This window comes from Petaurus breviceps, unplaced genomic scaffold (genome assembly GCF_028583685.1).
Source record: "Petaurus breviceps papuanus isolate PSGF00001 unplaced genomic scaffold, PetGlider_PUasm1.0 90823, whole genome shotgun sequence".
Taxonomy (NCBI): Eukaryota; Metazoa; Chordata; class Mammalia; order Diprotodontia; family Petauridae; genus Petaurus; species Petaurus breviceps.
Window position 1 is genome coordinate 8,113,081 of NW_027187352.1, and position 26,575 is coordinate 8,139,655.

The 26,575-nt window shown below is 41.7% G+C and overlaps 1 protein-coding gene across 1 annotated transcript in view; it reads right to left on the reverse strand.

The window, feature by feature from the left end:
* Nucleotides 1-26,310, reverse strand: part of GDPD4 (glycerophosphodiester phosphodiesterase domain containing 4) — a 120,295-nt gene extending 93,985 nt beyond the window's left edge. Inside the window, exons 1-2 of the mRNA XM_069070774.1 lie at nt 26,224-26,310; nt 25,115-25,274 (exon numbers count right to left, since the gene is read on the reverse strand). Of these exons, the coding sequence (XP_068926875.1) occupies nt 25,115-25,274; nt 26,224-26,310 (247 nt within the window). The remainder of the gene's footprint in view (nt 1-25,114; nt 25,275-26,223) is intronic.
* Between the last annotated feature and the right edge of the window lie 265 nt (nt 26,311-26,575).

Genomic DNA, 26,575 nt, shown 5'->3' on the forward strand with positions numbered 1-26,575 from the left:
ACGTGAAGCCTCTAAGACTCCCTGGAGAAGTGACCTTTCTTCCTCACAAGCCTAAGCAACCCAACATAGCAGAGCTCTTTCATGGGCCACCCATGACTATGAGGTGTGAAGTCGGGGGCTCCCTGCACCTCACTCATCCACTGGAGAATGTGAAGTCCTGCCATCAGACCCAGTGGGAGAAGTGCTAGTCTTATCAATCCTAAGAGCTGGATCCAGTCCCGACTCTTGACACATGAGTTATGGGACATCTGGCAAATTCCTAAACCCACGTGAACCACAGTTTTCTCTTCTTTAAAAGGGGGGATGCTGATACCCGATCTGTCTCCTTCACAGGGCTGGTGCTAAGAAGGAACGAATTTTGTAAACTGTAAAGCACTGTAGAAAGACGACCTACAACTGACTCTTGAAGCCACAAAATTATAAAGACGTCACTTGATCCTAAGAAGAGGCATGAGAAGGCACTTTCCTCCTTCTTTTACACAGGTGGAGAACAGGGCCAAAAATATCACTGTTCCATATACTAGCTGTTTCTCTGCACTGATTTTTTCCCCCTTTTCTCTCCCCACTGCTTAATGCCTTCCTTCCGAGATCACCATCCATTAACACTGCATGGATCCCACATGTACATTGGTTGTTATTTGTATATTGTCTCCCCGTTAAACTGTAAGTTACCTGAGGACAAGGGCTGCCTTTTACCTTTGCATCACAGGTGCTTAACACATTGCCCTGAACATAGTAAGCAGTTAATAAATGCCGGCTGACTGGTTTTTAATTCCTTATTATAAAGGATGGCTCTCTGTGAGAGGGAGAAGGGAGATATCAGAAGATGTAAGTGGTATAAAAACTAAATATAACAAAGTTTAATTTTAAAGGGGAAGGGGAAAGAGAAACAAACATTTACATAGCAACTACTATATGCCAGGGCCCCGCCCAAGCAATTTCCGAATATTCTATCTTTTGATCCTCACAACAACCCTGCAAGGTTAGCCATATTTTGCAGTTGAGAAAACTGAGGCAGACAAAGGTAAGTGATTTTCCAGGGTCACACAGCTAGTTAAGTGTCTGGGGCCAGATTTGAACTTAGGTCTTCCTGACTCCAGGCCCAGCACTTTATTCATTGCTCGTACCAGTTGCCTCTAGAAATATTAACTTAAAAGAAATTTCAAAGTTATTAAATTATAAAATAAATACAAAATAGAAATAATTACAAATTATAAAATAGCAAACTCAATTGAATAGAAAACATTAAGTTGAAGTGTACAGTAATAACTCACATTTCTGTAGCATTTTAGGGTTTACACAATACTTGCCTCATAACAGCCCTATGAAATAGGTGGTGCAAATGTTACTATCTTCATTTATAGAGGAAAAAACTGAGGACTAGCTAGGTAAAATTACTTGTCCACCAAATGCCGGGGGATAGGAAGGTGGGGCTGGAATCTAAGGGATCTGACTCAGAGTGCAGTGTTCTTTCCACCACCACACCACACTCTCTCTAACTTCAGCTCGCTATAATTCTCAAGAAGTCTTTCTGACAATGATGAAGCATGATTTCCACCTCCTGATAGAGAGATGATGGACTCAGGATGCAGAATAAGACACGTTTTTAGACAAGTCCAAAACAGAATTTTGCTTGATTCTGTTGTGGTTTTTTTTCCCCTAATGGGGAAGAAAACGGGAGGGAAGAAAAATATAAATTTTAGCTAAAATTTTTTTTCTATAATGAGCCTTCCTGGATCACCAGGAAGACTCAAAGTCCTCAAATGTATGGTTTTGTTGTTTTTTTGGTTTTTGCATTAAGTGTATTGGATGGAATTTTTTTCCTAAAATACATCGTACCTTTTCTCTGCCTTCTTAACCATTTCTGGATGTCTCAGAGTTGCTAAATTATTTGGTTCCATGAAAACAGACACCATGTTATAATTTATCTTTGTATTTCCTCTGGCTGGTAACAGTGCTCTGCCCCTACTTGGCACTTTGAACAGTTGTTAGTATTTAAGAGTTTTTTAATGAATAAATGAATGAACATCGATTACCGTATAATGATGTCCTCAGAATCTACAGAGCTAGAGGTAGAGGGGATGCTATTTGTGAACACCATACAGTTTATGTCTCCTTTTTTTTTTTTTTAAAGCAATCGGGGTTAAGTAACTTGCTCAAGGTTACACAGCCAGTTATTTCTGGGTGTGGTACTGATTGTCTGAGCCCGGGATTCAATCTCCAGGTCGTCCCAACACTGGAGCCGGTGCTCTTACTCGCTGAGCCACCTGGCCGCCCCTAAGCAATTGGGGTTAAGTAACTTGCTCAAGGTTACACGGCCAGGTGTTTCTGGGTGGGTGCTAAGTGTATGAGCCCGGGATTCGATCTCCAGGTCTTCTCAACACTGGAGCCAGTGCTCTTACTCGCTGTGCTACCTGGCTGCCCCAATGTCTCCTTTTTTTTTTTATCTATCTCATCCCTCCTGCCAAGGTGTCAGTTATCACTTCTTGACATCCTTCCCATTCTTCCAAGTCATCATCTTTGGACTTACTTTAGTTATCAGTTCAACTTTAAACTGTCCTAAATTATTCCTTTTTAAAACTCAATCCAGAATAACTGCCACTATTTGCCTTTTCTAGTCCTGCTCAAATGCTACTGAATGCCCCTGAAGGAAGTCACATAACCATGCTGACTAGGTCTTCTACAAATTTATGCTACCTAAATCTCAACTGGATTCAACCATTACATACCACAACCATACTGAGTGAATGAATATACTACAAATTTATTATATCCAATCTCAACTGGATCCCAGTTGCTGTTTACTAATCCATTTACTGTTCTCTGACTGGCTTCTCCCACATTGGATATTCCAAACCTTCTCAATTCAACTACAGGAATACTGCCTCATCCATTTCTCTCAGTAAAGTACCTTACCTCAATATTTCACTAAAAAAAAATCAAGATCATCCATTGCAAGACACCACTCCTCCCCAGTTCCACCCTTCAAATCACTTTAGTATCATTCCACCCGCCCTCCCCAACTTTTCTCCTTTGCTCCAATCTTGGAAGATGAATCCCTTCTTGCCAATACCATCTCTTTTCCTTGATCCCATCCCTAAGTAGACAGGCTGATGCTCACTGAAGACCTTCGGTTTTTTTTTCCTTTTCCCACAAAAGAAACAGAAAGGGGAGCAGAACAAACCTTCAACAGAAGGTCACACTCTGGGCCAGTCATAATGACTTTTACTGGGCAACAAATATGATTCTCATACTGGGGTGACCTTTTTTCTTTTCTCTAATCTGGAGACAGTTCCAATTTTTCTCTTTGGTTTCTCTTAAGTGGATTTGTCTGCACTTATTAATTATTATTAATTGTCTGCCCAATTATTTATTATACCTTCACTACAATAATTTTAATTATTTAATTTTATTCCTAAATTACCATTTTTACTATTTTGTTATACCATTTTTTTCTTTTGCAGCTTGAGCTTAAAGATGGCTACAAAGGGACTGTATAAAATAGTTTCTAAGACCCAACCCATATATCCTAGGATAATGATTCTGAGAGTAGCTACCTAGACTGGGAAGCAACATGATATAAGGGAATGTGTGCTAATATTCGAGTCGGTCTGAAAGACTCGGCTTCAGATTCTTCCTGTGATGCTGTGTGTAGCGGCAAGCACCCCAAGCGTCCTCAGGGTTTGCTGCCAATACAGGTTCTTGGATCTGCTTTGATAAAGGAAAGCAACTCAAAATGGGTTAACAAGCTTACTTTAATCAGTCAAACATATATCGTTTACCTTGTTCAGGGGAAAAGGTCAGCACCCCAAACTTCAAAGTACACAGACAGAATTATCAAGACAGAAACAGATCTAGTAGACAGATTTCAAACTGTCCAACCATTACATCCATACCCAGTCAACATCTGGGTTTCAACAACTGGGTTTTTTCAAAGCTGGGGGGCTCTGGACAACGGCTTCCCAGAATCCACATCAAATCACAGAACACTTTTCAAAGTGAGCCCCAAAACAAAGCTACACATCAGGGCTTATATAGCCTTCTCCTGGCTCAGAGAATGTAACAACCTTGTTGACTCACTGGCCAATCAAGAAGCATCTACTGAAAAACAAGCCTCCCACCCCAGGCTCCAGGTGCACTTTAGCCTAGGGGCAGGGAAGATCTTTAAATTTGCATTTCCATTACACTGTGTCACCATGGGAGTCACTATACTTCTGGATCTAGTTTTCCTCCACTATAAAACTGGGGTAATAACTATGGTTCCTACTTCAGATCTTTGTGAGCATCAAATGAAATCATATTTGTTAAGCATTTGGCAAACTGTAAAACACTATGGCATTACTAACTACAGGATATTATAAACAGCCTGGAAATGAGATGCTAGATCCTTAATGCACTGGAGGCTCAACCTTGTCCTATCAGGATGTCAGAAAAGTCTTCAGACTGACACTTCGGCCCTCTCCCCCCCACCAGAAGCAAACTCTGGACTGAAGGGATAACAGCACCAACTCGTGTGCATGTGTGCACAGAAAAGGAGGGGGAAAGCTGGGGTAGGAAGGCCTCCAAAGGAGACATTTTATAGGCTGATGTTCTAGTGAGTTAAGTACAAGATAATTTGGTCATGTGATAAGTTTGATGTTGGAGCTGATCATTCTACAATTGTCCATCACCAGTCTTCACTACCCATGGGGAAGACATTAAAAAATGGCCCAACAATTGCAACCCTTATGCTAAGAGACTCCTAAAACATGGAAGGCTCAGTTTTTTTATCTAAAATTCCTCTTCTCTCTGGCTCATAGCGCTTACCCAGAAAATCACTGACATCACCCAGCATGAAGGTCACAAAAAATAAAGGAGGAGGATGGTATTGAAAGCCTGAGAAAACAAAACGGAGCATTCACCAGAACTCTTGGATAACAAACTTCCTGAAAAAAAAGCCTCCTAAATGTACACAGTCTTTTCTTTACCATTCCTATCCAGTAGGGCCCCCAGCAGGTTCTCTCTTTTTTTTTTTTTTAAAGCAATCGGGGTTAAGTAACTTGCTCAAGGTTACACGGCCAGTTATTTCTGGGTGTGGTGCTGAGTATCTGAGCCCGGATTTGATCCAGGTCATCCCAACACTGGAGCCGGTGCTCTTAGTCGCTGAGCCACCTGGCCACCCCAGCAGGTTATCTCTTAAAGTTCTAGACAACTTCAAGCAAAGGGTGTTTGACGTCCCTCTCTGTGACTGCAATTACCAACTGCAAGAAACCAACATCAACAGACTGGTATTGCAGTACAGGCCCATTGGTCCTTGAACCACCACAGCTAGTCCCAGACCCAGTCACTGTCACAGTTAGTGACAGTCTAGGGGACAGCTAGATGGTTCGGTAGATACAGCACTGGACTTGGGAGTCAGGAAGATCCAAGTTAAAATTTCCCTCAGATACCAGGACATGGCACCCTATGCCCATTCCCAAAGTGAACATTTGATCATTCTTATCCTGTTCAGCTCCCCGATTCCTCCCAGAACAATCTCTCTTCTATCCCAAACAATCTGTCTAGAACAAAAGGACAGGATTATTTAAATCACCCTAGGCCAGGGAGACTTAACCTTTTTTATGTCATGAACTTCTTTGGCTGTCTGGGGAAGTCCATGGACCCTTTCTCTGAAGCATATTTTTAAATGTATAAAATATATGAAGGATTTGAAAGAAAACATTTATATTGAAACACAGCTATCGAAAAGAATTTTTAAAGCAAGTTTGCTAATACTGGGTTAAGAACTCATGTCATGGACCAATGCTACACAGGGTTTGGGGAAGTAGAAAGAATTCCCATTCTTTACTTTAAGAATAACAAGTCTGTGTTCTCACAACACCAAAAGGTAAATAGTATAATGGTGGTGCAGTGGATAGAGTGCTGGGTCTTAGTCAGGAAAACTCATGTTCATGACTTCAAATCCAGCCTCAGACACTTACTAGATGTGTGACCCTGGGCAAGTCACTTACCCCTGTTTGCCTCAGTTTCCTTATCTGTAAAATGAGCTGGAGAAGAAAATGGCAAACCACTCCAGTGTCTTTGCCAAGAAAACCCCAAATGGGGTCCCAAAGAGTTAGGCATGACTGAAATGACTGAACAACAAAACAATGACAATAATATAAATATTACAATCTATACAAAGCTTTCTCTGATTCCCGGTCCCTTTACCAGTCATTAGTACTCTCTCACTTCTCAAATCGTCTTTCATTTCATAATATGTGAATATGTAGATGTCATTTCTTTGTGGGCAGGATCTTTCTTTACATCCTTGTATCTCCCCACCTATCACAGTGCATCCCATAGCATACATACTGGTTTGAACTTCATTGAATTCCCATTTTTACAGAGGAAGAAACTAAGAGGCTCTGAGTCACAAAAGTAGTCAATACCTGAGAGGGTCGCTGTTGTGTTTGTCCTTCATCTTCAGAAAGGACCACAGCATCAGGAAATAATGACATGACTTGCAGTTGACTTTGATTTGAGGGAGGGTGGGCCATACAGTCCATTTATAGCCGTCTTTGAACTAAGATGCAAAAAAAAAAAAAAAATGGTACAACTCCTCGAGCCATCTGGGTCCAGTGACCAGATATTCATCCAGATGACTGGAGGTGGCCCGGGATGCAATGGGAGACCCTGGCCCTTGTAGGCTAATGCCTTTTCAGGTGCTCACTTAGAGTGAAGTAATGCCCATTCAGTGAATAGGACTCTTTAAGAAGTGAGTGAAGGGAGGGTAGTAAAAACCTAGGTGCCTGAAGCTAGGTCAAGTGCTGTTTCACTTGTGACAACATGCACATATGATAATATATGTTCATATAATAATGAATACCAATAGTGTTACAGTCACTTGAGAATATCAGCTTTTATACTCTCACACAGGTAAAAATCCAGCCAAGGGGTCTGAATTAGCTCAAAGCACAACATCTGAGTTAACCACCAAGTGGCGCTTTTCTTAAAATACAGAAGTCAGTCATTGCATATGGAAAATGGCTATCCATGTTTCTTATTTTTCTTCATAAAAATCAGACTGGCTACTAGAGGGCTCTCAAGGCTGTAAATGCTTGGCCCGCTGCCTCTACTTACAGTCACACTGCTTAAGGTTTCTGCTTAAAATCAGCTTTTAATCTCTTTATTATGCCAAGTCTAGTCAAGGGGATGAAATAGTGATAAAACATGAAAACACAAAATTTATGTTTCTATTTTAGGCTTAGCTCCCACTCATCCTGCAAGATAATTCACTACTCACCGTTCTCCCTCAGCACCCACAGATGCAGACTTCCAGTATGTGATCAGATTTCTGTAACAGAATTAAAATGTAAAAGAGAAAATATTATTTGTTAAATACTTAGTCCAGTGTTTGGCCCATAGTAGACATTTAATAAATGTATGTTCCCATTCCCTTTCCTTACCCTATCATTCCTGCTTCCCTCCTGGAAAATTAGAAAAGTTTCCAATGTATGAGTCAGTACTTATGGCTCATTTGAGTGGAGACGTTCTCCAAGGTCAAGGAGCGAAGATTCAAGAGGCACCAGGATTCTGATTCTATCCCATCTCTAGGCAGGGCTCATGGAGGGAAAATGGCTGATCGACATTTCTTTTCCTTTGGAAGCTGGTCTCTGTCTGCAGCTGCTTTAATGTTACCATACTGGTAATCTGCATCTGTATCTCACGAACACTGAAATATATAGCAACACTTAACAAAAACAATCATTCCCACATCCCACGTAATCATCCTGTGATACCACCAACATCCAATCCCCAATGGCATTATACACAACAGACAAAGCTCAAAGGAAAGCGACACTTGACAAGCTGTTTCAGCAGTTTGTTTAAACTACATGCCAAAGATCTTACATGCACATATCATGATAGTGCATACATATCCATGGCTCAGACTGATCAGCATACATATTGACGAGGAGGACTTGTACTTTGGAATCTTCAAAGACCAAGATAATGGAAAGCCAGCAATAAAATATTAATGCTGTTGAGCCACGTCTGACTCTTTGTGATCCCACTTGGGGCTTTCTTGGCAAAGACACTGGAGGGGTTTGCCATTTCCTTCTTCAGGTTATTTTAACAGATGAGGAAAAACTGAAGCAAACAAGTTAAGTGACTTGCCCAGGGTCATACACCTTGCAAGTGTCTGAGGCTGGATTTGAACTAAGGTCTGCCTGACTCCAGGCCCAGTGCTCTTTTCACTGAACCACCTAGCTGTCCCTAAAATATCAATAAGTTAACAGACACTCAGCAACAAATATGAGTAGCATTAGCAAATAAACAAATAACAAATAATGCATAAATGTCAAATTGCCCTAATAAATAAATATAAGCAGCAAAATAGTAAAACAGAAGTATAATTCAGAACATAAAGCAATTAATACATCTCAATACATTCCAGGTGAAATTATGGCTAGGTAGTAGATGTTTTGCAAGTATTTACATTCTCTCCAACTCTCAAGACTCCAAAGTACAAGTGCTTATCATCAGTAAGTAGGGTGTAAAGTCTGCAGCATAATTTCTGGTGGAATGCTATGTGTGTACTAGAAATGCCACGTGTTGACTCTGTTGAAATTTTTTCCCTGATCTCAGTCCTCCTAATGTGTTCACCAAACCACAGTTTCACCAAAACTGCATTAATATGCCTGTTTTCCAGCAGTCTCTCCAACATTTGTCATTTTTTTTCATCAATATGATGACGGTTATGAAGTGGAATTTCAGAGCTGCTTTACTTTTTTAAAAAAATTATTAGTGATTTGGTACATTTTTTCAGATAGCCACTGTTAGGTTAGATGTCTTCCTTTTAGAACTGCCTATTCACTCTGTCACTATCTCCTCACTAGACCCCTGCCCCAGACTCCCCTGTTGATACCTTCTTCCCCACTCCCCATCTTCTTTCCAGTTCTAGAACCATAACTAAATCAACACCATCATCATTCCAGGAAAGAATGCATCCATCTAATTTCTCATGGCTTCACATATCAAGTCCTGTAGTTTTACAAACCAAAATACCATCCCCAGTTACCACTTCCCTCCATGTGGTCTCTTTCCTTCCCCTTAGAATGCAAGCCTAAGGGCATGAGGCTTGGCACAGAATGTTTTCTCATTCATTCATGTACTCTTTCACTTCCATGCCATGCCTCCCCTGGCTGCCTGAAAGCCAGGACTATTTCATTTGGAGCTTCTTTTTAATTCTCATATCCTTAAGTTCGACACACACAACCTTCCATGTAAATCACTTAATAAAGGTTTATTGAAGTAAATCTGGGACCCCTGAGCTGCAAGCAATGCCATCCAATTCAGGCAGGGAGCCAGCAGTGGACAAAGAACTAAGACACTGATCTTGGAGATGACAGGATTTCTCTTCCCCTACCCCAAGTCAGCCATGGCATCTAGTAATAGACACTCTTGCTAGGAAAAAACAAAAACAAAAACTAAGCAGGTGATGAATCAACTCAAAGATAGTGAAGGAAAAGAGACAGCCTGAAGAGAAACAGACACAAAGAGACAATCAATATGGAAGCAGTTCCAAAAAGTGAGTGCTAATGCCAGAAAACAGAGCCCTATGCTCACTCTTTTGAGGGAGTCTGTGTCTTTTTGTGGGAGTGTATGCCCTAGGTGACAGATGGTTTGTAGAGATGCTTCCCAGTTAGCCTTCTTAATAAATGCCATCACTAAGAGCTAATTGTGTCTGCTAGCTGACTTCTGTGGGATCTCATGAGCTGAAGGGAATAAATACTCAAGAACTGGGATCTAAGGACCCAACCCACTGCTGTGAGTAAAAATCGAGTGAGAAGACCATAGAGTTGCTATAGATACTAAAGGTGTGGGAAGCTTTATAATATTAGTCTAAACTCTTCACCAAAACATCACTCCTCACTCAGCATGGGGGAGAAGCCCATCTTCCATATGGGAGAAGGCTAGATAGACCAGGTGTGGGGAACCTCTGGCCCTGAGGCCACACATGGCCCTCTTGGTCTTCAAGTATGGCCCTTTGACTGAATCTAAACTTCACAGAACAAATTTGAAATTTGGATCCAAACAGCTGTTCTTGAGGACCAAGAGGGCCACATTTGGCCTTGAGGCTGCAGGTTCGCCACCCCTGGGCCAGACTATAGCAATGGCAAGGTAAGGCTCTGTCACCACTACATAGAACAGCTAGAATTTACATTCACCTATCTGAAGATGTATACCTCTTTTCATGCAAGAAGAAAAAATTCTTTCCAAAAGACATGGCCACTTAGGGCTAGGATCACCATAAAACATGGGAATGAGTTCCTGGTAACAATGAATTTAGAAATCTTCCACAGACAAGATGTTTATGATTGCCAAAATTAATTGTCTTTCCCTTTTCCCCAATCCTAGAGATGCCCCAGGATCCCACATCTTCATCACTGCCATGTTACCCATTGACCCAAGCAGATAGTAAGTTACTTGAGACTGGGGTTGTTTGGTGGCTTCTTTGGCAGGGGAGAGGAAGGTGAGGAGCCCTTACACACAGAACTGAACATGAACAAGCCTTATACATGAACCAATTAATACTCACTTCACTAGGAAGGAAAACAAATTTCAGGAGTTCAAAGCCATAAAGCCAGTTCCAAAGAGGCTTCTACTTTCTCCCCATTGAGGAAGAATTAACAGGGCAGACCCACCCTCAGGTTTCTCCAGGACAAAGGGATGCTTGCCCAGGAAATTTCCCCACTTCTTTTTATCTCACCTCTTCTACAATGAAAGAGATCAACATTTACCAGGTCAGTCCTTTGGTCAAACTTCTAGAACAATTAGGGAAGTGTCCATGACTACAGGGCAGAGATGACACTAAACCAGGCCACTCCTAATTGGTCTAATCTGTCTTGTCTGTCCTGGAAAGAGAAATGCCCATCTGTCTATGGATACAGCCAGAAAAAAGCAAGAAGTCCAATAGGTTAAAAGCTATATAACATTATTCCCAAACCCCTGATCGGAAATGAGGGGATTCATTCCTGTATTTTATATTTGATTTTACTCTGTAAATATTTTTATTCTGTAATCATATTCTATATTCTACACAACAAATCCAGGATCTATTCTCTGTCTCTGAGTGAAAAAGATAGTGTGTACAAAAGTTCAATTTCCTTTGTCTTTGAAGACAGATAACAAAGCTTAGACCTTCCCATAATCACTGTTGAAGAAAAATCTGTTCTCAACACTTCCATAAAACATTATCTCAGCATTTCCTGCAAAGTTTTTGTGTTATCCTTTAGCAGCTGAATTAGCTGACCTTGTCCTATCTTTTATAAAAAGATAGACACATACCTGTGTCCTTACCAGTAACCCTAGGATGCAGCAAAGGCCCAGAGAATTTACAAAAGCATTCCTTTTTATCAATTGGGGAATGACTTGTATTCTTATAAATTTGACTCAATTCTCTGTATATTTTAGAAATGAGTCCTTTGTCAGAGACATAGGTTGTAAAGATTCTTTCCCAATTTCCCACCTCCCTCTTAATCTTGGTTACATTGGCTTTGTTTGTACAGAAACTTTTCAATTTCATGTAGTCAAAATTATCCATTTTATATTTTATAATGTTCTCTAATTCTTGTTTAGTCATGAAGTCTTTCCCTCTCCACAAGTCTGATAGGTAAACTATTCCTTGTTTTAGGAGACTGCTTACAGTATCAACCTTTATACCTAGATCATGCACCCATTTAGACTTGATTTTGGTATATGGTGTTAGATAATGGTCTATGCCCAGTTTCTGCCATACTATATTCCAGAACACAGAGAGGTGGTCTTTATCCTACATTGGGGCTATAGTGGGCATAGACTTTCTTGGATATAAACAATAATGATCCCTCACCCCTCATCCCAGAGAACTCATCCCAGGCAATAATATGATTTCTGTTCTGTTCTTTGTTCTATGCTTATAAAACTGAGTTGCATCTTCAATTAAGGGCCTTCTGGCCAGAGGTAGTACCATGTGACCCATCCTTTATTATTAGGGCTCAGGCTCCCTGTCAAGAGAATTACCTCAGTTTACCCTTTTCTTAAATTTCACACACTACAGAAGAAAGGCACCTCTTTCCCAAATTGGAAGACAATTATTTGTCACATCTATCCAAGGACTAGAAATGTAATGCCAAGGATAGACCCTGTGGTTCCCATTAGAAACAGCTGAATCTCCTTCACTTCTCCATCAGAAGTAGTAGTGCATGTGCCTGGGGCAGCTAGGTGGTGCAGTGAGTAAAGTGTTGGCCCCGGAGTCAGGAGGACCCGAGTTCGGTTCCAGCCTCAGACACTTAACACCCACACAAAAAAACTAGCCGTGTAATCTTGGGCAAGTTACTTAACCCCAATTTCCCTCCAGAAAGCAAAAAAAAAAAGTAGTGCATGTGCCTGAGGAAAATTCTCTTCCCAAAAGAAATGATTGCCAGGGACTGACTGCGGCATCCAGGAAGTATAGAATGAGTAACTAATGAGCTCCTGGTAATAGCGGGCTTAGAAATCTTCAACAGAAGAGTTTTAAACACCCCCTCAATGATTTTCTCTCCCTTCACCCCAGCCTCAGGAATCCCTTTCCCAGAACTTCTAGTCCCCATCTTCAACCCCATGCCAAGTTACTCATTGATCATAGCAGAAACTAAGCTCTCTGAGGGCCAAGACTGTTTGGTTTGAGCTTTTCAGCGTTGATATGCCCCAGCTTAACACAGTGCCCTCCACCTCTGATCCTTCTGCAAAAGAGACAAAAAAGGCCGAGTCTGAGCACAGTGATGCCTCCCAGGAGGCTGCCCCACAAGCAAAAGTCAACAAGGATAGTCTTCTCATTGGCTGCTCCAGGACAAGGTGCCTCTTGCCCTGGAGATTTCACTTATTCTTAGCAGTCTGCCTCTCCTACCCAGAAAGGGCACAATGGACCAGAATCCAGTAAGTCCTTCTGGAATACTGTTCTACCAATAAAGGAAGTGTACCTGAGAATCCAGGACAGTAACAATGGTGAGCTGGTTGGTGGTCTCTTCTGCTAGTGTCTGAGCTGTTTTTATGAAATACTATGGCTTGTTATCTGTGGTTTCAGTCTGAGAGAATCAAGAGAACTGTTAACTAGGTTAGACCCTCCATAACTCCAACCCAACCTATTGACCAAAAAGATTCCTCTCACTTAGCTTGGGAAACAAGCATCTCTCATCACCACTGGAGGACTAGACTAGTAAAGGCAAGGCCAAGCCTTACCAACATTACTAGAAATGGTGAAGCTTTCTGCACTCATCAGTCTGAAGATGTACAATTTTTTATACCTATGCATGAGGAATACTGCTTTTCCATGGCCACCAGGGACCAGAATACGCAAGAAATATGTGTATAAGTTCTTAACAACAATGAACTTAGAACCCTTCCAGAGACAAAAGTTCTTCACCTCAGGCCCTCTCCCCCACAAATGATTGTCTCTCATGTTTGCCACAATCACAGGAATTCCTTGGATTTTCAGTGTTAATATCCTCAAGCTTATTAGTGTTTTGCATGACATGCAGTTAATAGTTTTGCTAAAGCAAATCCAAAATGTGCCTCTACCTTTCATAGAGAAGAAAAAAGGCTAAGAGGCCCAAAAGTACAAGCCTGAATCCTAGGAGACTATTAATTTGTTTCTAATGAGGAAGGGGAACAGAAAACCATTTCTCCCCGATTCCCCCAAGACAAGCCTCCCTTACCTTGAAGATTTCACTTTCCCTTTTCTAACCTGCTTGCTCAACACTTAAAAGGGCACAACCAGCCAGAACCAAGTAATTCCTTTTGGTAAACCAGTATGCACCTCTGTAGGAGAGGTAACATAGGTAATACCGAACTATGCCATGTATCAGACAGGAGACACAGGAACTTTGGGACTCTGACTCCTGTTCATTCTTTATCTGGGCAGCCAAAAAGACGGTATCAGAGATATAACAAGGGGTTAATTAATTCACTATTCTGTTCTTCTCAATGGGTTGCTAATAATGGGAACACCAACTACAGCATCCCCTAATTACTCTTCTGACAGGGGTGGGAGAAAGAATAGGGACACAACTCCTACAGGATCACCCAAGTCTCTATGGGGTCCAATTGAGACAAGCACACACATCCACAAATCCCCCCAAGCCTTGATGGGGGCTGATTGAGGTATGCCTGCTTGTACAATCCCATTCCCGCTCTGGGTTCCCCCCTTATTGACCACTGCTCATTGGATTTATAGAAAAGCCCACAAAGAAGGCATTTTGCCAGCAATAGCCTCACAAATTTGCATTAACTACAGAAATTTCATGGTGATTCAGCATAGCCCACGCACAGTTAGTGTTTACTGGCTTAACTCAAATGTTTACATTATTTTAAGATTATGACATAATGCATAAGAGTGGTAGAGATGTTTACAAGCCATGAGCCTGGTAACTAGTATCTAAGAAGAGTAACAAAATCTACCTTACATACAGCCTCTTATGCTAAGGTCAGACCTATATGACTTTAGGAGAAAATTGGCTTATTTATAAATTCAGCCTAAAAGGGAAATAGATACCAAACAAATGTGTATGTCCCCAAAGTGGATGATATCTCTCCCTTGGAGGGTGCTGGAACAATCCAGGAGGAGTTGTAGTAACCTTGGGTGCAGTGGGGGGGGGGGGCATTGAATAAAAATAAGAGTTTGGTGCTAAGTAATTTTTTAAGGCCAAATATGTTTGGGAACTTCTGGAAAACGCAGACCACCCCCTTAACCTCAAAGGCTTCACTTATCTTTGGAGATAAGCATGTCTCATCTCCACCAAAGGACTAGACTAGAAAGGTCAGGCCAAGACTCATCAGCATCACAGGTGAAGCTCCCTGCTCTCATTTGTGTGAAAATCAGGATCTCTTTACAAAGATTTCAGAGGAAAATACTACTCCCAAAAGACATAGCCATGTGGAACTGGGGCATTCAGGAAGCATGGGATGAGCTCTTGGAAGCAGTAAACTTAGAAACTTGCCACAGACTAAATAGGTGGTGATCCCAAAAAGGTTTTCTTTGACTTTTCCCAAATCCTAAGAATTCTTTGCCTGCAACCACTGTTCACTTTCTTCATCTCAATGCTATGTAACTCAATGACTCTAGCAGAAGGTAAGCTTCTTGAGGTCCTAGCCTCTTGTTTTGGGGCTTAATGTCTCCAGGTTAATAGAGTTCCTAGTATATAACAGAAAGGACTACATTTTTGTTTCATTGAATCTCATATCCATTTTACAAAAGAGAAAAACAACATCCAAATGCCTACAAGCAGAGCAGATTTCAAAAAGGATGTGGCTACTTTCTTTACCAGAGTGAGGAAACCAGACTTAAAAGTCAAAACAGCAAGAATTCATTAATCACCTACTAAAAGAAACTCCAAGCTAGAAACACCTAGGAATGTCATAGCTGGAAGTCAGAGTTTCTAAGTCAAAGAAAAAAATACTAGAAACATCCACAAAAATTTCAAGGATTAAGGAACCACGATCAGTACAAGACCAGTGGTTTTCAAATATGGCCCCCAGACTTCTGGGGGTCTCTAAGACACTTTCCAGGTCTTATGAAAGAGTTTTAAATGGGTCAAGATTCTTCCAAAACTATTTCCATAATGATACTAAGCCATTATTTACCAATTTTTACTCTCAATACTGTACAGTATAGTTGTTCTGAAGCTATATGATCTGTGATGCTGTCATCATTCTTGGAAGTTCTTTGAGCAAGCGGATGGGAAATCAACTGGCAGTGATGTTCACCTAGCGTCCTGCAGACCCATATTCTGTCTCAACACAAAACCAGGCAGTGACACCAGTCTGTACCTAGTCACTGTATTCTTCACCTCTATGAGCTCAATGTTTAAAAAACAAAACACCAGTTTCACTTAAGAATGCTCCTGGTGAAGCAACAAAAATGATTAATTTTATTAAATCTCTACCCTTATGTCCATATATTTTTATATTCTTTATAATGAAATGGGAAGTTAGACTAAAGCCCTTCTGTGGCATACCTAAGTCTTATGGTTATCACAAGATAAAGTATGTCCTATTTCTTTTTTAATTGTAAGCTGAACTAGCCACCTTTTTTAACGGAACACCACTTTTACTTGAAAGAGTGATGGACAAACTGTGGTTATTCAGACTTGGGATATGTGGCAGACATTTTCTCAAATATGAACAGAGTGAGTCTGTCACTTTACAGAAAACTAAAAATATTTGTTGCCAATGATGAAATCCAAGCTTTCAAGCAAAAATGAGAATTTTGGAAAGCTTGTGTCTCCTACTGTGAATCTGAGAGCTTCCCAACACTTAAAAGACTTTTCTGATGGAGTTGGTTGCAATTTCCAGATATTACATCATGAAATGCGTCAATATTGGGAAGATCTACATAACTGAATGAACAAGTATTTTTCAGATAAACAATGCCTGATATTATAAAATCATTGAATAAGACAGACCAGTGGATTTTAATGTAACAAAAAATGAAAAATTCTTTGATAGGTCTCAAATTCCTGGCTATTAAAAGACCCCTCCTTTTTCCAACTACCTATCTGTTCAAGACCACATTTTCTGAATAGAATTCAACCAGATCAACACTGCACAACAGATTGAATGTAAAAGAAGATATGAGAATCCAGCTGTTTTCTATTAAGCCAAACATGAAAGAGATTGGCAAAAAGGCAAAACTAATGCCTATCTTCTCACTAAAATTTTGTTTTGGAAAAGCTATTTTCCACAAAACATTTTGTAATGGGGTTTATAATTGTTATTTAAATGAATTGATAAATATTTTAAGCCATATAAACAAAAACTCTTTTGGAGTCCTCAAAAACTTTTAAGAGCATGAAGGGGATTTGAGGCCAAAATGTTTGAGAACCACTGCAGTAGAAGAATATACCACATGGTCTCTCAACAGGGTCCTATATTAGTCCATACACCTGCCCCTAGCAGGATCCAGGCCTAATCCCTGTGCTCTAGAAGAGACTCCAACCAGTATCGGGGAACAACATCTACCCCACCTCCAATGCCTCATCCACCCCTTCTTAACCTGCCCCCAAGGTAAAGAACATAATATTGAGCCCAGAATTTTCTACAACAAAGCTTAAAGTTAGTGGGTTTCTCTCCCCATCTAACACCCACTACTAAACTGCTGTTTTCCTCACCATCCCTATAATTAATCAGTGACCATCTGAAAGATGTTACCTGCTTTCCCCTCATGTTTTTCACCTCCATTTTCCCCTAACTCAAACCCACCTATTTCCTATATCTAGCCCTGCCTATCCCTTTCACTGTGTCATTTGGAATTCCCATTCCAAAGCAAATAAATTTCCCTTCATCCTGAACCTCTCCCTATCATTCTTTCCAACTATTTAGCCCTCAAAGACACCTGACTGCCCTCAAATGACACTGTTTCTCTAGATTTTCTCTCCAGCACTGGCTGTACCTTCTCTCACAGAGCCCAATTACTGGTAATAGAGGGGGAGGGAAAATACTCCTTGTTCACTACAGTCACTTCCAGATTCTTCCTTTGCCTCCTTTCTTCAGTACACTTTCCTCTTTGGAAGTTCATTCAGTAAAGTTTTCACCCAATCAAAATTATGCTAGCTATAGTATACTGACCTCCAGGTCATTCTACCTCCTTTCTAAAGGATTCTGTACCTGGCTCTCCACCTTCCTCTCTTTCCCAGCTCATGCCCTCACACTAGGGGGCTTTGATGCTCCCTCACCTCCCATTTTCTCCACCCCCTTAAGTCCTATGACCCACTCCTTCACCACACCTCAGTCACACAAAGATCCTGGGCAAACACACTTAGATCTTGCCTTTGCCCATAAATGTTCTACTTTCCTAATTAGAAACTGACATTCCTTTATCAGACCACAACTTCCTATCAACCAACCTCTTCCCTGTGCTTCACCCTTTTTTCTTCTTTGCCCTCGCTGAGATCCCCAGTCTTATGCAATCTTAAGAGATGTGTCATCTTCTTCCCATCCATCCATTCCTCTAACTGCTCCATACTTTCTCAAACTCTGAATTCACTTTCCCCCTCTCCAACCTCAACACAGTTGAAACCATTTCAACTCTACAGTGTCCTCTGTTCTTGATTCCTGGAACTAAAACCACTTGCCTCTAGTCAAACCTTAGCTCTGGATTACTCCCATCAACAATCTCTTGCTGATTTTGAAAAATTACTAATTCATGTTTTCCAAATTCTACTGGACCCTAATTAAGTCCCAGAGAAGTCATTTCAAACTTTCTCTTCTCTCCACCCCTAATCTCTTCCTCCTCCTTCTCTGACATGAGGACCTCACTTCTTACTTTACTGAAAAAAGAAAACTTGAGGCCATCCAACATGAGCTCCGACTTCTCTCCCTCTCTTCATCTCAAAACCCCCTCACTCTCTCCTCCTTTCCCCCAAGAGACTGACAAAGATTGCCCTTCTCCTGGCCAAGGACAAACCCTCTACATTAGCATCTTAATCCCATCCCCTCCCATCTTCTCCAGCAGATTGCATTCTTCAGTCATCCCCCTACTCTCAAATCTTCAATTTCTTCCTCTCAACAGGTTCCTTCCTTACTGCCTTCAAACATGCCCAATCCTTAAGAAACTTTCTACTGGTCCCTACTCATCCATTCTAGTCACTTTATTCCTTTATTTTATTTCTTACTTATTTCTCCTCACTTTCTCAACCAAATTCTTATGTTTCTATAGATACAGTGCCAGAGAAATGAGACGTTTAATAGATTAGAGAAGGCACATCACCTTCACCCTTACCACAAGAAGGTACCTCTCACTCAGGCAGATAAGAATATCTCACATCCACCAAAGGATCCCAAATTAGTAATGTCAAGAACACAGCCTCTTGTTACCATTAGAAACAGCTGACCCTTCACTTGTCGGTTTAAAAATAGGCACCTCTTAATCTTTATATACATATGCCACAGAAATATCTTTTTCCCATATGACAATTTACTGGGAACTGGGGAAACCAAAAAGGATCAAGTGAGCTCTTGGAAACAGTGAAGTTAGAAATTTTTACCACAGATAAGAACATTTAACCTTTCAACATGATTTTCTCCCCTTGATCCCAAAAATTTTTTGGTTTTTCAATGTTCATATCCCCAAGCTAATCACATTGACTTGAAAATGACAGGCAGTAAATAAAATTAATAATAATTGTGGAAGCCAATCCCAGTGTCCCACCTCCTTCTACAAAGAAAAAAAATTCTCAGAGCCAAAAGGCTCCTACTTTCTGCTCTATGAGGAAGAGCCAATGAGTTTCCCCAGCCAATGTACACTATGTACCCCAGGATTTTTTGCCCTCTTGCCCTTTCTGGTCTACCTTTTGTACGTGTAGATGACATAAGTAGCCAGAAGCAGGTTAGTCTATTTGGAAAATTGTTATACCAATAAAGTTAGGACTCATTGTCCAGGACAGAAATGATACAGAGCTTTCTCCTCCCTCAGATGGACTTTTTCCACCTTTTCCTTCCAATTATTTCTTCTTGCTCACAGATATAGCCTGAAAGGGCTGAGATGTAAATGCAGATGTAGAGTATGGCCCAAACTCCTGCCCCAGAAGGCACCTGTCACTTGTCTTGGGGGATAAATATGTCACCTCTACCAAGGTCACCTAGGCCTCATCCCCACCAAGGAAGCACATACCTCTCTGAAGGCGTTTGTTCACCTATTTACACAGACACCAAAGGAAAATCCTATTCCAAAAAAAACCTGGTTACTAGAGATAACATCATTCACAAAGACCACAAATGAGCTCTTAATAACAGTGAACTTAGAAATTTTGCACAGACAAAAGAGTTTTTAATCCTCCCCTGACAGTTTTCTTTCCTTGTCCCAAAATCCTGGAATTCCTTGCCCGGAACTACCAGTCCAGGTTATTTTCGCCATGCCAAGCTGCTCATTAATCCTGGCAAGAAACTAGGGTCCTAAAGGGCCTGGTCTGTTTTGTTTTGGCTCAGTGTCTGCCTCCCATCTTAACACATTGCCTTGTATGTAAATGGTAGTTCATAAAGGTTGGTGGAAGTGAATCTACAACTTACCCCTCCAGAAGCTTATAGTTCACTTCTCTCTCCCAAGAGGCTCCCAAGGAGAACCAAAGGGGATAGTCTTCCCATTGGTTTCCCCAGGACAAAGTACTGATGCCTCTGAGATTTCACCCAGTACTTTCTACACTGGCTGCTCTGCACTTGAAGTACAGGACTAGTCTGAACCAAGTCAGCCCTTTTGTGAACAGTTACATCAACGAATTAAGAGGACTTTGAAATCCAGGATAGGTATTCCTAAGTCTGCCTGCTCCTCTTCTGCTATAATGTCATGACCTGTATGTTTCTAGCAAGAACTAAGGTTTTTTACTGATGGATTCAGCCTGAAAAAGAGACAGAACACCAACCCAGCCTCCTAACCAGAAAGGCACCTTTTACTTGGCGCTCTCGTTTTCGTTGTAAGATTATCCGAGTGATGGCAAGGCTTCATCACTACGACTAGAAGCACTGCAGCTTCCTTCACTAACCTTATTGAAAACGCATTGCCCTTTACAAACACATAAGAAGAAAATCCTCTTCCCAAAACACATCCAGCTAGAGCATCCAAGAAGCATAGGAATTAGTTCTTGGCCCAAGTGAACATAGAAACCTTCCTCAGAAATTGTTTTTCAACCCCAACATTATTTTCTTTTTCCAAATCCCAAGAAGTTCTTGCCAGTTTGTGTCTCTCCATATCTTCTTTTCAATGCCATGTTACCCAGTAGCCCTAGAAAAAGGTTAAGCTTCTTGGGGGCCAAGACTTTGAAAAAGAAAAATAACACTAGGGTTAACACAGTGCCTTGTACAAATAGTTAAAACATTTTTGTTTCATTGACTCTCATAAGTGCCAGGTCTGTCTCCTTTCCACTCTATTTCCTCCACTAAAAAGCATACAATTCGTATGAACCATGACAGTCATTTTGTGAAACTGCTCAACCAGTTAATGAGTGCTTTGGATTCCAAGACAGAGAGAATTTCAAGGCTGCTGTCTCCTCTGGACAGACTATCTGACCCAATAAATAGTGATAAATATATGATCTTATCCACAGGTGCAGCCTGAGAAGATTAGGAGATGTGAATGACATCATGTGGGAGAAAGGAGGTTGTTGCTTCTGCATAAAAGCCAAGTTGTTAAACATGATGCAGGTGTTTATAAGGCAGTTAGAAATTATCAAGAAAATGAGGGGAAGAAAGCAGGGTAATGAAAGATGTAAAGGGAGTCGGGGGGCTGGAGAATCACATGGGGAGTTTAGGTGTTCTGGATAGGCTACAAACCCTGTGGTGCCCAGTCAACGGGGAAACTGGGAAATACGAATCAGGAATAGGGAACAGCTGTGTATTTGTCTTAACGGGTGTGCCTACTTGTTGCAAGAATATTAAATAAAAATCCTAAACTCACCAGCAGCATCAGTTCTTCTTGGTAAGCCACTTGTTTCTTACAAATAGGGGCTTGTCCAGGATCACAACATCCTGAATGAAAGGCAGCCACCACCAAAGGACAGGGAGATGTGTCCCACTGACTTTGAACAGTGGGCGTCCCCACTCACAGACTGTTCAGGATCCCAGGACCACATGAACGAAAGAGACTGCTGTGGATCTAGGAACAAAAGGGAGAAGGGAAAAGTAGGTACTGTGGCAACCAGTTAACTGTGCACAGACCAGGGTAAGAAAAGAGGGTGTTAAGTATTGTGGTTGGGACATCCTATGGGGTTCTGAGACTTGAGTGTGTGACACAAGAGGTCTCAAACAAATTAAATAGGAGGGAGAATGAGGGTACAAAGTTTAAGGGAAATTAAGGGGATAATGAGAATATCCCTATGGACATTCTTCCAAACAGTCCCTTAGGGAGGATGCTGAAATTCTGGAAAAAGATGATCCCAGTATGTTGACCAGTCAGAGGTGATTGGCACCCCACAGGAACACCTACTCTTCAAAGGGCCTTGGAAGGATATCCTCTGTAACTGGCTAGAAGTCAGAGTAAATTGGCATGCAATAACTTTGAATTCTGACCAGTCTAATTCTAATTCTAAACTGGTTTATCTCCTAAAAAACCAACAAGTAGATTTGTGTACACTTTGTCTTGTCAAGTATCTTTGTAAGATGTTTCATGTTTGTGGTGGAAGATTTAAAATGCAGCCAGAAAAACTTCTAAGGGATTTCTAAGGTCTGTAATCAGAGAAAGAACATTGAGAAAGCACTCCCACCTGGGGCTTTCAGTATGAGGTTTAAGATTCTTTTTTGGGGGGGGGTCCCCAACACTGGCCAAGTGGGAATACCAGAATAACGTTACATAATAAGTTAAATAATCAAAAAGCAGGGCGAGACTTTCCCAGAAATTAATTAGGAAGTAGATTTAGCAAGCAGCTTTTAGATTGATGAGAATCTAAACCAGACAGCCCAGAGAAAGCAAGAGTTGGGAGACAGAAAACTGTGAGTTAGAACTCAGGTTTAATTGGATCCTAGAAACTAAAGTTTGTACTAAATGTAGAGAACTGTCTTTGCACCCCTCCCACCAATGTATTTGATAACTGGGATAAAAGCTGTTTCCACAGGGTGTGGGAGAAATACAGCTCTCTTGATTTGTAAATTGTTAACTATTAACTCCCTCCAGATTCTAACTGGTAAAGAGAAACAGGACAAAATTGGAGTGTGTAATTTTTTTAAATTTGGAATATAAAGGAAAGTAGAGGTAATCTGAGTAATGGGAATTAAAGATTAGGAAGAGTTTGAAAAGCATGTTGAGAGGGTGTGAGAAAGTTTGAGTTTAATTTTGAATAGGATTGAAAATGAAAATTTTCAGGGTGGCCAGGTAGCACAATGAGTACAGGATGACCTGGGATCGAATCCAGGCTCAGACACTTAGCACCCACCCAGAAACACCTGGCCGTGTGACCTAAAGCAAGTTACTTAACCCCAATTGCTTAGGGGCAGCTAGGTGGCTCAGCAAGTAAGAGCACCGGCTCCAGTGTCGGGATGACCCGGGGATCAAATCTGGCCTCAGATGCTCAGCACCACACCCAGAAATAACTGGCCGTGTGACCTTGAGCAAGTTACTTAACCCCAATTGCTTTAAAAAAAAAAAACGAAAATGAAAATTTTGTAAGCTTGATTGAAAACCAGTAGATAAAGTTATAGAGTTAGAAAGACAAATATTGGCTAATTTAAAGATATTGGTTTGTGATTTGCAATTATATAAAATCTTAAAGTGTTTCTTTGTACTGTTTAATTATTATTTTAACTTTGGAAGCTCTGGAGGTGAAACTGACCACATTAATTCAAACTACTTAGGTCTTTTTCTTCCCCCGCTCCTCCCAGGCCAAACCTTTAGCTAACCTGACGCCAACTGGTGATTTCAAACTGTAAAACTTTCCCAGGAGAATGGGAATGGGGAGTTGTATAATGCTTAGGGCAGCTCTTTATCTGATGTCTCAAAGGAGACAGGACTAAAGCTTTCTTTAAAGAAAGCAGAGGGAAAGTTTTCAGAGCTGGGAATTGTTACCACATGTCTTTTTAAGGGAATATATGAATTTTTAAAGGGCCAAGACCCAAGAGCACTGGAAGAATTTAAAGTCAAAATCTGACCGGAAGGAATAATATTGAGCAGCATCTGAGAGTGCTCTTCCTATTAGAATTAGGCACAAAAAGATATTATTTGGCATTAAGAAACTTATTAACTGTATGGCCCGAGAAAGTCCTCCCTATTATATACTTAAAGGACTATGTACTGGTATTGTCTTCCCCTCTATCCCATTGTGTGGGCTATGGAGACCCTAATCCACATTGACTACTCGAAGACCTCAAAGTGAAGATAGGAAGATTTATTAGAATCTCACAAGAAGAGGGCGGTCCAGTCTCTGGGACAGCACAGAGAGAGAGGAGGCCGAGGTACAGAAGCAGAAACTGGGTTAAATAAACAAGGGTTACACGCCCCTCCCAAACATTAACATAATTATTACTAATGAGGCTCTAATCTTGTTAGATAACATCCATAATACATTAGGTCCATTACGTCAGTGTAGTACAACCTCAGAATACTGAACCCCCTTTCAGTCTACCCTAGATACATTCTTATCTGGACTTGAGTGCCCCAAGGCTATTGTCTGTTCCTTGATTGGTCAAATCCACCTGCTGCTGCCAGCTCCTTCCATTCTTCATTATTTTTAATATTATCTAGGAGTTTTTCTGGGAACCAGGGACTGCGCTTCTTTCCCAAGGCTACTGCCTGTTCCCCCTTATCAGTAGTCTTGTTCAGCAATTCCTGCAGTTCTATAGAAATTTAACTCTTTTATGGTAAGCTGGGTGAGAAGAAAGATTTCTAAAGTGCCAAAGTCACATAATTTCTAGAAAAATGGAAACTTAGGCCTCAGGACTTACTTACTTTACAGATAGTCTCTTAGAAACTACACTTTTACCTGTCCCATACACCATCTTAAGAAGAAAGTATTGCCCAGACTTCTTGAGTTTGTAGTACATAATATGCAACTAAGAAATTGGGTTTTAATCTAATCCTGGAGAGAAACTGAAGTGTCCACCAGAAATTATAGACACCAATTAACCCTGACCCCCTCAGTCACAACCTGCAAGAAGGGGCCCCACCAGGGTCCCTGGAAACCACCTGTTAGGCCACAGTAGTTTGGGGGCTTTCCACCTGTGTTGTGAAAACATCACATCCTTGAACCCCAGATAAAGATCTGTTAGTACCCAAGGCCTTCATGCTCCGTTTATGCCCACTTACATGGCACCGAACCCTGTTGGCCTTCATGCTCTGCTTAATCCCCTACCTGCATGTGATACCACCTGTCTTAAACTGTAAATTCCTTTGTTAACCACATTTTGTTTCAGGAAATAGTATAATTCTCTATAAAAACATGCTCTGCAGAAGGCTCGGGGCTGTCTTCCCTAAGTCTTATACTTGGGAGGCAGTCGCCGGTGGGCTAATAAGCACTCCTTTTCAATCTGTAATTGGTATTGCTGTCCTGTTATTGCTTGGTTGTGCACTTCATTTGGAGGTTACACCAAGATAGCCTTTGGCTCTGTATTGACAGCTGGACCAGACTCCCTGGAGGGCCGGGGAAAGCAATCCGACCTAGGGGGTGGCCACCGAGATGATGTTCCTTGGCTCCAGGCTCGTGTTGCTTCCCTGAGCGGACCGGGAACCTGTGTCCTTCCCAAAATTTCTTTTCAATCTGGTCCACAAGTGTTCTGTTCCTGTTCTGGTGAGTACTCCTGTAGAGTAAGAGGCTAAGCTGGACGCAGCGTTAACACCCTTTACTGGCCTCTGTGACTGGATGCCGCCAGAGTGCCCTGTCAGTTTCGGTTTGTGTTTTCTGTGTGCCTGTCATTGGTGTCTCTGTAATTTTAGGTTTTTGTCTTGTTTTGTCTCTACCTGCATTTATGGGCCAACAATCATCTGTGCCCCAAGGAGGTGAAACCCCCTTACAGTACTTTTTGAGAAACTTTAAGTAGTTCTGAAAGACCGAGGAAGATTATGGCTACCTCGTAAATAAAGAAAAATTGTCCCTATTCTGTCAGTCTGAGTGGCCTCAGTTCAGCATTGGCTGGCCCCCTGAGGGTACTTTCGATCCCGCCGTCGCTGGCCGAGTCCAGAAGATAATATATGGGTCTCCAGGGCACCCAGACTAGGTTCCTTATATCACTGTATGGATGGATTTACTACCAAAGAGGGCCCCGGTATCCATCCAGGTTTTGGACTCTAAACCACCCCCCGAAACTGCTCAGCCCCGAGTCTTAGCCTGGGGAGCCACTGCCAAAGACCAAAAGCCTCGTAACCAATTCTGCCCAGTCTTGACTCCTGACCCTGAGGACCCTTTTGGTCCTGTTCCTGACCTCCTCGATTATCCACCCTGTATCCACCCTCCTCACCCTCATGAGAATCCCCAGCTGCCTCGGCAGCCTCTCCTCCATTTAGTTCCCCTCATACCTGGGGCAGTGTGCCCTATGGGACTCAGTCTCTTTCCAGCGCCCTATCCCCTGACCCAAGCACCCCATCAGGGCTCTTCCCCCTCCAACAGATTGCTCCACCCCCGGGATCTGACCAGCCCCGTCCTTTTATGGTGTATGTCCGTTTTCCACCAGTGATTTGTACAATTGGAAACAGCAGAATCCGTCCTTTTCAGACAAGCCTCAGGGCCTTATTAGCTTATTAGAAACTGTCTTTTTCACCCATCAGCCTACCTGGGACAACTGCCAACGGTTGCTCCAGGCACTCTTCACCAGGGAAGAGCGGAAGAGGATATTGGCAAAAGCCAAAAAGGGGGTCATGGGTCTAGATGGCCATCCAACCACAGACCCAGCCCGACTGGGGCATGTGCTTACTGAAACATGCCCTAATTGGGACCCCAACACAGACAGAGGTAAGGAGGCTCTCGATTGGAATCACCAGTTGTTGTTGGGTGGCCTGAGGGGGGCAGCCAGGAAGCCTACTAATTTGTCTAAAGTTAGTGAGGTCAGACAGGGAAGAGAGGAGGCACCAGCAGCTTTCTTGGAATGACTTATGGAGGCCTACCGCACATATACTCCTATTGAC